Source organism: Folsomia candida, unplaced genomic scaffold (genome assembly GCF_002217175.1).
Source record: "Folsomia candida strain VU population unplaced genomic scaffold, ASM221717v1 Fcan01_Sc029, whole genome shotgun sequence".
Classification (NCBI taxonomy): domain Eukaryota; kingdom Metazoa; phylum Arthropoda; class Collembola; order Entomobryomorpha; family Isotomidae; genus Folsomia; species Folsomia candida.
This window is the reverse complement of record NW_019091221.1, coordinates 1,152,877-1,169,649: the sequence shown is the minus strand read 5'-3', so window position 1 is coordinate 1,169,649 and position 16,773 is coordinate 1,152,877. Positions and strand designations below refer to the sequence as shown.

Sequence of the window (16,773 nt, the reverse complement as noted above, 5' to 3'; positions counted from 1 at the left end):
TCGAATGAGACGGGGAATCTGCTGACAAAGTAACGAATTGTATGTGGTAGGCCTCAGCCCCTACCCCCTATCCCCGTGGGCCCCAGCCCCTAGCCCCTAGCCCCTTGGGCCTCAGCCCCCAGCCCCTTGAAGGCAGGCCTCAGCCACTAACCCCTTAAAGGCTGGCCTCAGCCCCTACCCCAAGCCCCTTTTTCTCATTTTACCCCCCAGATGACATGTTTGCCCAAAAATCTCGCATAAACCTATAACGCTAATAATATTACATTGATTCATGTAATTGTCAACTTATGAAATTTCGAAGCGCTTTATGAGTAAAAATTTTATTTTACCGGATTGTAGGCCTGTCTGGGTCTGCTTTACAATTGGTAAACAACAAATATGAAAACTATAAAGTGTGCATCTAGAAAGGCTATAAATAATTAACTCGTCATACGTATATTTGTAATTTATTAAACCAGTAATAAAAACTTTCGCAGTCTGGTAGAATTTGCTGGGTCAAGAAGTTTATTATTAATATTCACACACATATTTTCCCGTCAAAGCTCGGATGCTCCCAATGGCTCAAATTACGTATGATGAATAGCCCAATGATACATATACAAAGATTATGAAACTGAGCATGTTGTTATAACTTGACCATTGTTAGGCCAAGTTATAACAAATATGAAATTATCAAAAGTGCATGCATGCAATTGGGCACGCAATGCCAAAATGCTCATATGAGAATCAGAGCTTCTGCAATGTTTGAGATTGACTAAACATGGGATTGTTTAAAGTGTAAGCATGTATGCAATGTCAAAATGTTCATATGAGAATGGGAGTTTTAGCGACACTTGAGTGAACGAGATCGTCTAAACATGGGATTGTTTTTAACTCTAGTTGTTATACAATGCCAAAATGTTCAGATGAATATGATCGTGCTTGTGACAACCCAGTGAACAGACTGGAAATACCGACCAGACGGTTAAAAAGTTAATTTATTAATTAATTAACTAATTCAAAACAGTTTAAATGAAAAATTGTTAGCAAGTTGGAAGTGATATATGTGAAGTGATGAACAATGCCAAAAACGCGTTATTGTCCAGTCGAACCGAATCCCTTATCACCGCGCGGCTCGCGGGATAAGAACTCACTTCTTTGAACGCCGTGTTCTTCGTCTTTCTTAGTTCTTTCAACGTATCGCACTGGTCCGTGGTACATTGGGATTACTGCAAGCTGCCCGAGGCGTGACGCCGCTTTGTAAGCGAAGTTTTCGCTCGAGTTGTTGTGCAAGATAATCTTCATCGTCCCAGTATAATCATGGTCGATTATGCCACCTTAAATAAATTTTATAAATTTGTAATTATTCAATTTGTAACAGTAATGTAATAATGAACAACAAACCTGCTGTGGATATCGTTGTTGCTGCGGCCAATCCTGACCTCCCCTTAATCAAACCAAAGTGGTTGAGGGGCAGTATAACTTGGATCCCCGTCTCCACCACACCAACACCGCCACCACTGATTTCGCCAGAGTTTTGAGAAAATAGGTCATATGCTGCTGATCCAGGCGTAGCCTTCCTCGGAAACATTGCCCGTCTATGACGACGAACAAAGATAAGTCCGTCAACTGTGTGAGAAATTAATAGACAACAATTTTAGTTAATTAATGAAGTATTGGGATTTATTTATTTTCAGAATTGATCCGGTGCTAATTTGAAGGTAAGTATTGAGAGGATTTATGGAGCAATAACTAATAATCTAGTATTTGTAACCAAAATTTGAATTTTAAAACTTTTAGTGAGCTTAACATCAAATAAAGCTCTAAGCGTCCGGTTTTGCCGGGAGCATGCTACCAACGTCGTTGCGCATTTCTTCTAACGCTTTTACTAATGACCAATAGTGGTCGACCAGAATATTTGCGCCCACATTTTGATTTTTGCGTAAAGATAAATATGTTTTTGAGTTGTTATGCCATGTTTGGAGTCGGAGGTAGTATTCGCCTCCTAAAAACCCCTCCCACCAAATTGAATTTTGCGAATCTTTCTTCTCTTCGTAGGACGAGAAGTTTTTCTTAATTGTACCTGGCTGTTCACCTGCTCCTCCGCCGCTGAAGTGAGGCTGGGGATCCTTCTTGGATGTCTTCCGCTTAGCGTCCTTCACGGCCGACTTGACTTGGTCCTTCACGATCCTCTTCGCAGGCTTCTTATCGTCGTCGCCTGAAAGTGAGCAATTAATTTAGTTAATGTTTTGCATTGAGTATTTGAAAATAATCGAATTATATAAAATATTAATCTACGTCTCGAATGTGTTAATATTTAAAATTAATAAATAAAAAAATATTACCAGCTTTTCGCTTAGTTCCAGATCCCGATCCCTGCCTAGGTCCTTCGTTAGACTTTTTCATGGGCTTCTTTTCCGCATCCTTCTTCTCGTCTACCTGTAAATAAGAGCGTAAACGTAATGTAAATTTACAAATTAAAAAATAAAATAAACGAGTAAAATAAAACGATAAATCTTACGGTCGCTATCCTTATGTTTCTTCTCGGCTTCCTTTCTGCCCTTGTGGGTCGTCTTGTTCTTGGCGTCTCTCCTCGGGGATCGGTCCCATTCCGAGTCGTCCGACCAAATTGCTTTCTTGCTCCTAGGCCTTTTACCCTCATCGCTGCTGCCCGACGAACTGCGATGACTTGACCGTGAAGAACTACTATCGCTGGAACTGCGGCTCGTGCTGCGAGTGGCGCTGCGGCTTCTGCGATTATCGTTTTCTGAAATAGAAATTAAATTGTAGATTCAAATAATTTTTTCTGTTTTCTTTGCTTTTGAAGCAATTTGCTTAGGAATATGTCTGAATAAAATTTCTGAAAGAAAAAAAACTTTTCTTCTTATTCACAATTCAAAGTTAACTCCTCGAAATTATTTCTTTGACTAATACGACTAAATGGAGATCGTCGTCTTTTATATCGTGATTTAATCTCAAAATTGAACATGATGACGACAGTAAACAAGAATATAAAATAATACGATAACAAGTGAATACTTGCTTGTTAATGGAGTGATCTAATTAATTACTTTGTTGTGACTATACGTATTATCTTCTTTGTTTGAGTTATTTTCTTTGTAACAAGAGGTATTTAGTAGATTGTTATTATTTTTTATTTATTTTTAATACTTTTTTCTGTGTACTTGATCTTTGACATTTTAGTCGTCATGATGTCACTTCAGTAGTATAAATATGAGAACCGAATTATTTTTAAATTCCATTTGGTATTTGATTATACACCCGATATCAACACGCCAAATTGTCACAAATAATTTAAGCTATCAACTCACAAAAGTATGATACACATACGTAAATTATGTCAGCTGATGACGTAATTACTTAATTTAATTGAGATGATGATGATATAATAATTATAATAAACTTTCTTATTATTTAGACGCAAATCTCGGAATTTTGTCGTATTGTCGCTGCTGCTGCTGCTGCTGCTGCTGCTGCTGCTACTACTACTACTCGCGGCTGGTGATGCTCGAAGGAATGAAACAATCTATGTGAGTACGACCACCACATTTATGTATAATGACAATTTAATAATTAAATACTGTAGCAGACTGGAGAACGAGCGGATTCTTTTATAAGCGGAGGAATATCCTGGAAGGTTTCACTTCTCTCATATCAATGTGCGTCCTTGCGAATTTATGATTTATTCAATATTTAATCTTTCTTATCCTCATTTCGTGTCATAATTTTTATAGATGAATTCATGGAAATCTTGTACGAGATGCATCCCATGTGGACTTCAATTCGCCTCAGCAAGGCGGTTCGAAAAACACGTTACGAATCACAGAAGGCCTTTTAGATTATATGTATGCAAGTTATGTAATTTAGAATTCACTCAACACAAAGCGTACGATATTCATATAAATTCACATAGATGTCCGCATTGCATGTATGAGGACAGCGATATTTTTGCTGTAAATAATCATATTTTGACGCACATAAAATCTTCTACGACGGCAGCAAGCAGTCGACAGACGGGATCGAGAAAGCGACAAAACGACGCATACCCTTTTAAAGAGATAGCTGCATTTAAGGGATATGTCAGAACATATCGACATAGAAATAAGAAGAAAAATGCTCCGTATCGTACATTAATGGAATATTTTTCAGAAAACAAGCGTTGTATTTATGGCATTATTAAACAATGCTTAAATGACTACAAATCCGTAAAAATTCAAATAACCCTGAAATGTAAATTTATTAGAGACACCCCGTTTTGCGACAAAGAAGAAGAGGAATATTGTACACAATTTATAAATTCGAATATGAAAGTTGTATTGAACAAATTTTATCTGACTGACGTTTTAAACGAGATTGATACGAATTTTCAACACTAAATTGAAATATTCGAGAAATATGGTTCGGGATGGAACTTATGCGAAATTCTAGGAAGCGATATTCGGGTTGCCGAGTTCGAGATTTTGCGAGGTGGTTGCTTTGTATCGGCCCCTGAAGAGTTGGCTGGAAAGAAAGCAATTATCAATCCGCAAATGCAAGGAAACAAATGCTTTCAATGGGCTTTTCTGATTGGCATGCATATTAACGATATAAAGTCACTTCATAGAGCAAGGATCAGACAGTACGAAAAATTTGTAAATAATTATGATTGGAAATGCATTGAGTTTCCTACAACACAGCAGAATATCAAAACATTTGAAAGTCGAAACGCTGAGAAGATGTTCGCTGTAAATGTATTCGGGTTCGATGATCGAGGGAAGCTAAATATTAAATACCAAAGTATGCACATCCGAGATAAAAAACGGAAAATTGTTAACCTACTTTACGTTCAAACCTGTGCAAATAATCCAGGACATTTTATGTACATAAATGGAATTGAAAAACTTTACGGTTCTAAAAATCATCATAAGCGATTACTGTGTTATAATTGCCTTGCTCTATTTCCAAGTCAAGCTCGCTTAAATAAACACGAAGAACTTTGTTTTTGTTTCAAGAAGCAACGCGTTTGCATGCCAGATCCCTATGATTTACGCGAGGAGCCTGTTTGTCGATTTAAAAAGTTTGAAAATAAGTTAAAATCTAGGTTTGTCATTTATTCGGATTTTGAGGCTCTCTGTATGAAAGTAAAGCGAAGAAGAGGAAAAATACGGCAGTACGCTAAACATGTTCCGAGCGGTTATTGTCTTGTAGTTGTCTCAAACGATGAAGTGATTTATAAATCGTTATATCGAGGAAAGGATTGCATGGAAATATTCGTAAAAGAGCTTGATGAAATTTGCGATCAACTAAATAGTTTGAATTTAAACAAGGTGCCCATGAGAAATCTTACATTAGAAGAGCAAACATTGTATGAAGAGAGTAATATTTGTCACATTTGTGAAAATGTTCTCCAGGAGGATAAAGTAAGGGACCATTCACATGAAACTGGACGCTTTAGGGGGGCAGCGCATCGTCAATGTAATGCCAAATACCGTCAAAAAGATAGAATACCGGTTTTAATGCACAATTTTAGGAGCTATGATTCGCACTTACTGCTTAGTTACGTCAGAAAACTGTCTGCGAAAGAAGTGAAAGTGATTCCGTCTAATTCTGAAAAGTATATGGCGTTGCTCTGTGAGAATTACGTTTTTCTGGATTCGTTTCTCTTCCTCACAGCCTCGCTGGATACTCTGACGAATGACTTGTTGTTGGGAAATAATTTTGAGCAAGACTTCAAACCATTAATACAGATTTTCGGACAGGGTGCGGCTAAAGAGATGTCCAGAAAAGGAATTTATATGTATGAATATATGGATAAGTGGAAAAAGTTTGATCAAAAAAAGTTTCCCAAAAAATCCGACTTTTACAATTCATTGGCAAGTTCGGGCGTTTCAGATGTTGATTACAAGTACGGTAAACATATTTTCAAATCATATTGCCCGGATTTAGGGGATTATCATGATCTCTATTTAATCACCGATACTTTGTTGTTGGCTTGTGTTTTCGAGAAATTTCGTGAGGTTGCCTTGACACATTATAAACTAGATCCTGTTCACTATTATTCGCTAGCAGGGTATTCATGGGATGCTGCATTATTAAATACGAAACAGGTTTTAGATTTGTTTATCGATTCTGCCATGTATAATACTATAGAATTAGGACTCCGCGGTGGTGTTTCAATGATTTCGACGCGATATGCTTCGGCGAGGAATAAGTATATACGAAAAAGCGGAAAAATAAAAGATGGAGACAATTATCTTTTTTACATTGACAAGAACAATTTGTACGGGGAAGCTCTTCTTCAGCATTTGCCCACAGGAGATTTTGAATGGGAAGACGCAGAGTTCGTTCAGAATTTGACAACGGAAGAAATTTTAAAATGGGGCGATGAAGATAATATCGGGCGAATTTTAGTGGTGGACCTAGGGTACGGGTCGGCATTGCACCCCAAACATTCAGAGTACCCGCTTGCCCCCGAGAAAATTTGTGTAAACAGTAAGCTACTTTCTTCGTATCAGACAGACCTTATTTCGCATTATAATATGACTTATTCTGAGAAGCAACCTAAGCTCGTACCGCATTTGGGCCCTCGTAAAAGGTACGCTGTTCATTATAGGAATTTAAAATATTATTTAAAGAAAGGAATGACTTTAGAAAAAGTACACAGTGTAATTAAGTTCAGTCAATCTGCATGGTTGAAAAATTATGTCGCATTTAACGGTTCTTTGCGTCAACAAGCACGAACCATTTTTGAACAAAATCTGTTCAAATTTATTGTAAATAGCATTTTCGGGAAATCCGCAGAACAAGTACGAAATCGAGAAGATGTTAGAATTGTGAGTAACCTAGAGCAGATGAAGAAGTTGACTAGACATTCGAATTTCAAAAATTATCAAATTTTAAGTTCTGACCTCGTCATAACTTTTCTTGACCGCGCAGTGGTGAAATTAAATAAGCCGTTGTATATTGCCTTCACAGTACTCGACTTAAGTAAACTCTTTATGTATGAGTGGCACTATGATAAAATTAGCGAGTGGTTCGGGGAAAGAGCGAAATTCTTGTTTACAGATACTGATTCATTAGCATATTCAATAACCACTGAAGATTTGTACGAGGACTTGGCTGAGCACGCTGACGAGTTTGATTTTAGTAATTATGACGAATCACACTTTCTTTATTCGAACGTCAACAAGAAAGTTATAGGGAAGATGACAGATGAAGCAAAAGGAAATGTTCTAGAGAGTTTCGTAGGTGTTGCGCCGAAGATGTATTCCTTTCTTGGAAAAGGTATAAGAAAGAAAGCAATGAAAGGTGTCAAGAAACAAATAGTTGATAAGTACATTAATCATAAACGATTTAAATCAGTGCTATTCAAACAAAAGAAATTGGTATGCAGAATGAATCTGATTCGTTCACGGCATCACAAACTCTATTCTGGAAACTTTTCGAAAGTTGCACTCCATTGCTTTGATTCAAAGAGATTTTAGCTGATGGGATTAATACCATAGCCCATCATGATTGTCGCATCGTTGCGTAAACCGTTTACATCGGTTAGAATTTATGTTAAGTGTATATGTGAAATAATAAAATTAAGAGTTGTAAATTGCATGAAGTAAACGAAAATGGTTATATTTCATTTTAAATATATTAGTTTTATATTTGTACAAACATGTAAGTCGAGTCTATGCAATAAATATTTTCAAAAGAAATTTGATCCTTTTGCGACAAAGTGGACAATAATCTTGTGTACACACGCAGTCTAAACACATACTTAAATGGGCACAAGGCAGAACCACGAATCTCGCTTCAGATGCATCACAAATTTTGCAGATAGGATCAACCATTACGGTAGCCAGAATTGGAGTTCCAGCAGCTGCAGCTGAAAGGTAATCATTATAATATTTTGCATCGTCTGATTTTTTCTGTAGCGAAACTAACAAAATTTTTACCATTTTCAGAATGAGGTTCTTCAGAGGCGGTATCAACAGAAAAATTTTTCTATAGAAATAAAACAAAGCTTGTAATTCTAATATTACTAATACAAATTTGACTTTGTTAACCAATAAATATGTACACTTATTCGAAAAAAGAGCGTGTTCAATCCAAGGATTGTCTCCTGGCAACCAATTGTGCGCGCCGACCCCACAGAAATAACAAATAACTTTATCTGATTCGCCGGAATAATAAAATCCACATTCGGCCAGCGTATGGGGTGTTTGCGCCTTATTGGCCGGCCATCCTTCGTACGATTGAAGCCGTTTTTGGAAAGTGCTCATGTCCTTATTAAACATGTTGAAAGGTTTATAAGTTAGGTGTTCCGAAACTTGTGCTTGCATTTTGATTTCGGCGTCGTTTTCTTTTAGCACCCGAATCTACATTACGCATCGGCGTAGGTCCATGTGTATCCCTCGATGAACGAGCTGAGTCTGAGTTAGAATTTAAGTTGTCTTTACTTGATATAGGTTTCTATTTTTTAAAGCCTCCCATCCTAGAAGCGCTATCGGTTTGATTAGAACGAATTCTGATTCCTTCCAGTGGACCCATTAAGTCTTGCTTAACATCCTTGGACAACATTGTCGTTGGAACGTTTACCATCTTACAAACTGTTAACATACGATTAATACCTGCAGGATTATGACTCCACTTCAATTCTCGTGTTACGTAATTTACCAAATCAATTATGTTGGTTTCCGGGGCAAATTCTGTTCCAAAAAAAGTTACCCTTCCATTTGTGTCCCATTTGATAAGATCGGGCCTTGATTTCAGCATGGTCATGAGAGGAATAAGCTTCGTAGCTTTGACGTTTGCGGGCTCATTTCTGAGTAAGATAATATCGTCCAAATTTAAAGGAGAACTTTGAGGAACTTCATTAAGTGTATCTGGATCCCACGCCGTCGCTGAACCTTTCGACGACGCGAAACTCTGGTTTAAGGTTGAGTTTGGTGACGATATAGCAGATGAAAAATGATCTAGGGAGCTAAAGTCTGCAGTCTGTAGTATTTGATTCAATTGTTGCTTTACACTTTTCATGATGGAACCATAAAGTTGAATTTTTATGTCATCAGGGATTTCAGAATTATCAAGTACTTGATCGGCTCGACCACTTGCATCACGAAAGAAATGCTCTTTGACTTGAGATAGAGGGGTATGTCTCTTTAGCAAACGCTTGTATTCTTCGTCTTCAACCAGTCGCATTCTTTGTGCCATTTTATAACCCCAATTGTGAGCCAATGGCTCTACCTGCAATTGCACCTAATGCTGATAAAACTGGTGAAATCAGAAAAGGTAGAAAACCACCCTTTTGCAATAATAAGTGCTTTTTCTTCTTGTGTGATAAAGTTCGTTTTGACAATTTTCTTATTGAGTCTTTGTGCAATGATAACTTTTTTAATTTCTGTTCTGCTACCGGAAAATTTCCACATACAATATTCATAGCAATCTCTGTGAGAGCTCTAATTTGGTCGGGAGTTGCCGCTTCAATGAGTTTCTTCCTGGTCTGGTCGTTGGATTTGTGTAACGTCTTCAGAAAACCTTGATTCCTCTGTAAGCATTTGCTCATCCTGATGTTGCAGTTTTTCGAAATAAAACGAAATTACAGCCGCCTTGAAATGGCTACAATGGGGATTTGCTTTATGAAATCGTAACGGGCACTGTTGCTCTGTCATTTCTTGCAAGTCGTTATATTCACATCTTAGCTGATCCCATAATTGATTAATGTTATCATCCATAGTATTAATGTCAATAAGTTTGCAATTTAGTTTAAACAAGTTTCGTAAAACGTTAACTTTTGCCATTCCCTTAGTATATACAATATTATCTACGTCTCTATTCAAAAGTTCTTGTAAATAATCTCGTACGGTAATAAATTTGTCGTTTCCAGATGACCAATAAATTTTATGCAAACGATTTTCGCAATACCGTACAATTCTTCTATCGTTCATGTGCAATCTATCGAAACTATACGGTGACTTGACAAAAAAATGATTTTCGAGATCAGAGGCGACGATTGACAATTCTTTTATAATAAATGCACTGTGCAACTGAAAGCCTCAATTTCAATAATATATTTCATTTTGGTAGATAAACAAATTTATCCGTTTCACCTAAAATACCTTGTATTACTCTGTACTGATCGTCACAACGTGGGTGCAAATTTAACACTAAATAGGAGTAAGGATTTTTTGTAGCCTTTTTATAAGCGTCGGGAAGGAAGCGTGATTTGTTCGGGAAAACTTGTCTGCTTAAGTAATTAATTTGTGAAGCAAACGTTGGCGACTTCATAATTACTGTGTAATGGGTATTTAATCTCATGGTTTTACCGTGTTTACCTTGCGGGAATAAATTTTGGGTTAAAATTATTACAGAGACTGATTTGTGATGTGACCCCTTTGTAAGTAGTTGGTGAATTTTTTCGCTTTGAACAGCGTCATTCATTTGATCGTCAATTACAATAATATTATTGATATCCGGATTAAATTCCTCCAGATCGAATTCCAAGCCTTTGATTAGTTCGACATGAGGTAATTTTGACACTAATTCTCTATACGCTTCTTGTTCCTCTGTGAAGCATATTACAACCCTATCTGGTGCTGGAGTGACAATCTTATTTGAATTTAGCAACAAGGATTTTAAAAATTGTGTCTTGCCTGATTGCGTAATTCCCGAAATACTCATAGAAAAAGGATGCAACAACTGAAATGTATTACCGTGGTCAATTTCCATTGTTATGCTTAAAGGATCTTTTTCTGAAATGAACTGTCACGACTGAGATTCCTTTGGTGAAATGGATTTCTTCTCCATATTCATTGCATAGCAATATTTCGATGGTGTCGAATTCCAACTTACTGATTGGTAAATAATATGGACGAAACGTTTGCGTTACGGTTTGACCTTCACGACCTGTGATATCCACGATTCGTAATAGAGGAACTAGACTGTCACCAACAATTTGAGGTTGTACAAAATCACAATAGACGAACATATGGTACATACTCCCGAAACAATCAGGTGGATTTGTAGCAGTATTTTTTCCAGTCAATTTTATAATATCGGGAAAACCCAGACAATTTGACAATAAGGACGATAGTTGAATTTCACTGTGTTCAGCGTTTACCGATACACGATTTACCTCAGAATCGTAGTTGAAAGTGGTAATCTGCTTCCCGCTTTCGACTTGAAGTGCTTTATTTAATTCTGTACATAATGTAACTATGGATGAATAATTTAGATTCGGTAATACATAGGTACCTCGCCAGTGCGGTTCTAAAACCCCAGTAAAAATTTCACGCTCGCTAACAAGGGTACGAAAACGAATTAGTCTATCGCTATCTCGCAAAAACGTTTTCATTGAGTGATTATATGTTAATTCTGTTAGAGCAACTTCGTATTCGTCAGGTAAAAATTGAAAACGTTTCGGTAATTTTACCTTAAAGGAAGAAATTCTGTTATCTGGAAAGTAAAGAGGGCTAACGTTTGAGGGTAGGAATATATAGAAGGACATTTTGTCGAGAGTTCAGAGTTCCATAAAGCTTTAAACTATTAATGAAGACATTTTGAGGATATGTCCTCATATTTATATCGTTGCTCGTAGCTTACAGATATATTGTGTCGAATCGTCGCTTATGAAAAGATCATAATTGTAGTGTACTAACTAAGGCGCAAAATGAAACGTCTGCACATATTTGATCATTCCGAATATTATAAGGCTCTACACGAACAAATTGGAAATGGAATCCCGGTATTTAACGGCTATCGACAGAAGGGTGGTGGTTTAGGAGGTATATTAGGATATATAGGTCGATATGCGCTGCCTCTTTTAAATAAATATATTCTTCCGCATGCTAAAAATGCTCTTATTAACACTATTTCTGATGTGACGAGCGGTGTACCTCTAAAGAGCTCAATTAAATCAAACGCAACGAGTTTGTTAAATAACGTTGGTAATCATATAGCTGGTCGTCAAGCGGGAGGCAACATGGTAAGAACAAAGCGAGTAAAATCTAGTTCCATAAGTTCATTACCGCTTAGGTCGCCGGCAAAGAAACATTGCTCGGTTGTTAGATCGAAACAAACCAAGGGTTATAATAAGAAAAGAAATAATAAAATCAAGAAAATATCTAAAACTAAGACATCAAATAGAGCCAAGCCAAGAAGCAGAAGTGATATTTTTGGATAATGGCGATGATTAACAAAATATTCAAGTCCATCAATTCGCGGGCAAGCCGATCTTTTCAGTTTGCCTGCGACCGATACCACCGTCGAATCAAGCTTTTTCGCCGAATATAAACCAGTGGTTAATATTCAGGATAGCGACGCTAAGATAGAATTCAGAATTGTAGGAAATTCTTCACAGTACTTAGATTTATTCGATCATTTTTGCTATTTCCGTGTAAAAATAATCTGCGGGGACGGAAAAGATCTACCTGCCGATGCTGACGTTAGTACAGCAAATTTGTTCATGCATTCACTCTTTACGAATTGTGATGTTAGTATCAATCAACAATTGGTGTCTACAAGTAATAATTGTTACATGTACAAGGCATATATGGAAACTCTATTGACGTTTGGAAGGGACTACATTAATTCTCAGGGAACTTGTCCCTTATTTATCTTAGATACCGAGGAAGGAAAACTGGATAAAGCAAACACTGGATATGAGGGAAGAAAAAAATATATCGCATCCTCGAGCCCTCTCGAGCTAATTGATAAATTAAAATTTGATTTGTCCTATCAACAACGTTATATATTAAATGACACCACTTAGCTTAACACGGGCCACAGAACTGTTCTCATTACTTTACCCAGGACCTAAAAGTGGGGATCCTGATCTGAACCCAAAGATAAAATTTTTGGATGCAAGTTTATTTGTAAGAAAACATGTCCTTTATCCTAGTATCGTCCTCTCTCATCAAAAACTCTTAGATAGTGGCCACAGTGCCAGATATCGTTTTAAAAAATCTGATGTAAAATTCTTTTCAATTCCGAAATCGAGTCAATCCTTCATTGAAGAAAATGTTTTCATGAGCACTGTTCCGTCCAGAATTATATTGTGTCTCGTCCCTAGTTCGGGTTTTATTGGCGATTATAAAATTAATCCTTTTGTGTTTAAGAATTATAAAATTAATTTTATTTCCTTGTCGGTAAATAATGTACCAATCCCAATTAGAGGTTTAAATCTCGATTTCGATAATAATGCGTATTTACTACAGTATTATATGCTATTTTGTTCGCTTGGAATTGCCGGACAAGATCAAGGATTAACATTTGACCGGAAGAAGTTTGCTGAAATGTTTACATTTTTTGCTTTCGAGATAAACCATAGTGCGGATTCGACGTTACATTTAGAAAAAACTGGGTCAGTACGAGTAGAAATAAAATTCGCCTCAGCAGTTCCAGAAGCAGTTAATTGCTTAGTATACTCTGAGCATCAACGTGTTCTCGAAATAGATAAGTTTCGTCAAATCAGCGTCCAGTAATGGATTCATATCAACTAAGATATGCCCTGCTTTGTTCCATCGAGGGTTTTACGGCTGTGTGTGCAATAGATCAGTTAAAATTAATCAAAGAAGACTCTTTCTCAGTTATCTGTAATAATCAAACATCCACCGAACCTGGAATGCACTGGGTTTGGTTCAGGAAAAGTAAAGGTACCGACCTTGTTGAATATTTCGATAGCTTTGCATTGCCAATAAATATGTACCCCAAACGTATGTTGTCGTTCTGTCGTGAGCATGGTAAAAGTATAAAGTATTCTCAAATCCAATATCAGTCGAATTTTAGCGATGCATGTGGTGATTATTGCTTAAGTTTCTTAATTAAAAGATCTATGGCATACACCTACGAAGATATCGTAAATGAATTTTCAGAAACACAACTCACCAGTAATGATAACCTTGTAAAGCAATTTGTGGCGATAAACTTTAAATTCCCTTCATTTTCTAATTGTGAGCAAGTTTGTCAGAAAGAGTGCATGAAACGTGGGATTGACTTAAACGGTGTGTGTACTCAAACCAGTAAACATTGCACGAAAATATTTAGTAGGCTAAAAGTTCACTAACAATGTCTTTCGAAAAGTTAAATGAAATTTATTTCGATCCTGCGAACCCCGGAAGTTTCGGTGGTCCGGAACGACTCTCTAAAGTTGCTCATATTTCATTGCAGAAGGCGAAAGAGTTTTTGCAAGGCCACCAAACATATACAAGGAATAAGTACGTTCGTCACAAATTTCCAAGACGCAAGATTGTTGTACCGTCAATTGACTATTTATGGCAAGGTGATTTGATTACTGTTACGAAATTTAGCAGAAAAAATAAGGGTATAAAATTCTTACTAACCGTAATCGACGTATTAAGCCGTTATGCATTTGTTAGACCGTTGTCAAATAAAACCTGCTCCGTCGTAGCGAAAGCATTTCAAGATATTTTAGACACCAGTGGTCGTAAATGTAAATATCTTCAAACGGACCGAGGTCTTGAGTTTAGAGGTGCAGCCTTTCTCAAAATATTAGATATGAATAAAATAAACTTGTTTCATAATCATTCCGAACTCAAAGCTGCCATGATAGAAAGATTTAATAGAACACTAATGCTTCGTCTGAATAAGTTTTTCACATTTACAAATGATACGAAATACATAGACAATTTACAAGACTTTGTACAATCCTATAATTCTTCAGTGCATAGGTCCATAAACTGTCGACCAAAAGATGTAAAGCCTTCCAATCAATTTAATGTTTGGATGAAGAGTTACGAGGATTTGCAGAAGTCAAAGCCGTCTACTCCTAAATTTCGAATCGGACAGTATGTTAGAATTAAGATTCAAAAAGCAACATTCGAGAAAGGTTGCGCTTCGACGTTCACCACTGACTTGTTCAAAATTCGAGAAATCGTAAACAGCATACCTGTGACATATAAGTTAAGTGATAATACAGGGGAAATAATTTTAGGTGTATTTTATCCTGAGGAATTATCTCTCGTAAAAATTTGAAAGTTCCCGAAAAAGTTTCTCGGAAACCTCTGAATTATGAGGCTTATAATTTTTTTTTTAAACTAGCATTTCCGAACCGGTTTTGAAAATGAAATAAGCAGCAATAAATAAACATAAAATACATAAAAAAAATATCCGAATAAAAATATAAATAGAGGCAATAGTATTTAAGGAGAAAATTTGCGAGTATTATCCGCATTTGTTCGCTGAGTTCGAACCTATTCACAAGTCTATAAGATGGAAAACAATCTGAAGGACTTAGCCTCAGACGACGAAAAAATTACATCTGAACAAGTGCCTGAAGATGCGCCTGTTTCTGCAAATGAGCGACCCAAGCGTGGTAAGCCCGATCTGGATGGGAAAGCCGGTTCTTCGAGTAAACCGTCGACTGCTCAGAAACTCAAAAAGTTCATCTGTAAAAGAAGGAAAATCGAAAAATCTTCACAAGCTCCGTTAGCATCAGGTACTTATGTTTTTCATAGGAAGAATTTTTCCGAATCATTGCTTGGCTAAGGATCGTATATTCATATGTAGGTGTTGAATTTTCATCGTCTGGAACATCTTCATCGTCGGCATCATCATCCGACAACGAAGGGGCTCATGGAACAGACCTTACCGCAGTTTGTGGTATGAGCAAAATTATGCCAAAGCCATTTTTCAAGCCAAGGTTGGGTTACAGATGTACAGAATACTATAATAATCATGTGAGATTCCGAGGGCACTATTTACATGAATTACTTAATTTTTTGAACGAAATACCGAAAATTTATGAAACCCAACTTCCTACACAAACTGCTCCGCTCAAATATTAAAAACTTTGTAAAGGCTTAGAATAATTAGTTAATATTTGTAAATGCAGATCTTATGGACCACCTTTTTCCAGATCATTTGCTAAATGGTTGTATCGTGTTTAATAAGGGGTTCGGAGGAAAGTCTTACTTGCAATGTACGACAATCGGTGAAGAAATTACCATCACCATTGGCGGAAATTCGCTTTTTGAGTTCATTTTAATGAACAGAAGTCAGTTTGGCGAGTTTTTGAAAGTGTTGAATGAAATGAAAATCGAGTGTCACAATCTCTTCGATTTGGACGGACCTTTAGACTTAACTACTAGACAATAGGATTTTAGTTAAATATGAATAAAATGTTTCCTGCACACACAAAAATTGTTCAATCTTATTTATTTCTAGGTGATAACGACGGGAAACCTGACGGTATCACTAACGCTCAAAAGGTCTTTTTCGCAGTATTCGGAATTTCACCTACACCAAAACCTGCCGGCACTAATCAAATCGGTTGGCCCGATAGAGGATTCGAACTTAGTGACCAGGGTGCATTTGTGAGGAAAGACTATTTTGTAATGTGCACACTGAAATATTGGTATACCGAAATCCCGAAAATTTTGAAAAGGAACTTTAAGATCATAAAGAAATGCAATTATGAGAAACAAGCTTTCATACAAGCCAAAAACAATGTTCATATTCCCACATTTGATTTTACCGGCGTATTAATGGTTTCTAAGCACTACATGGATTAATAAAAACACAAAATTGTTTAAAAAACAGAGGAACAAAATGTCTGCACCGTGTTTTTATTCGAGCGTATATATTGACATCGCATCGTAATTTATAGAAATAAAACAATATGAATTTGGCCACCCATGGTCCATTTTCCCAGCGGCCCGCAAGGGCCGCTGGGAAAATGGACCAGTGGTGGCCAAATTCACAGCAGCATGAGCATTTAAAGCAGGAAAACAAAAATTTCTAAAATTGCAAAGATCGACAACTTTAAGCATAAAAAATGAGGCCACA

General features: G+C 36.8%; 1 protein-coding gene across 1 annotated transcript; it reads left to right on the top strand.

Annotated features, from left to right (window-relative positions):
- The first annotated feature begins 15,071 nt into the window (after positions 1–15,071).
- LOC110860084 lies at positions 15,072–16,415 on the top strand. Its single transcript, XM_035859965.1, has 3 exons — positions 15,072–15,424; positions 15,496–15,588; positions 15,821–16,415. The coding sequence occupies exons 1-3, from the start codon at positions 15,199–15,201 to the stop codon at positions 16,081–16,083; spliced, it is 582 nt and encodes a 193-aa protein (XP_035715858.1). The 5' UTR covers positions 15,072–15,198; the 3' UTR covers positions 16,084–16,415.
- Positions 16,416–16,773: the final 358 nt, after the last annotated feature.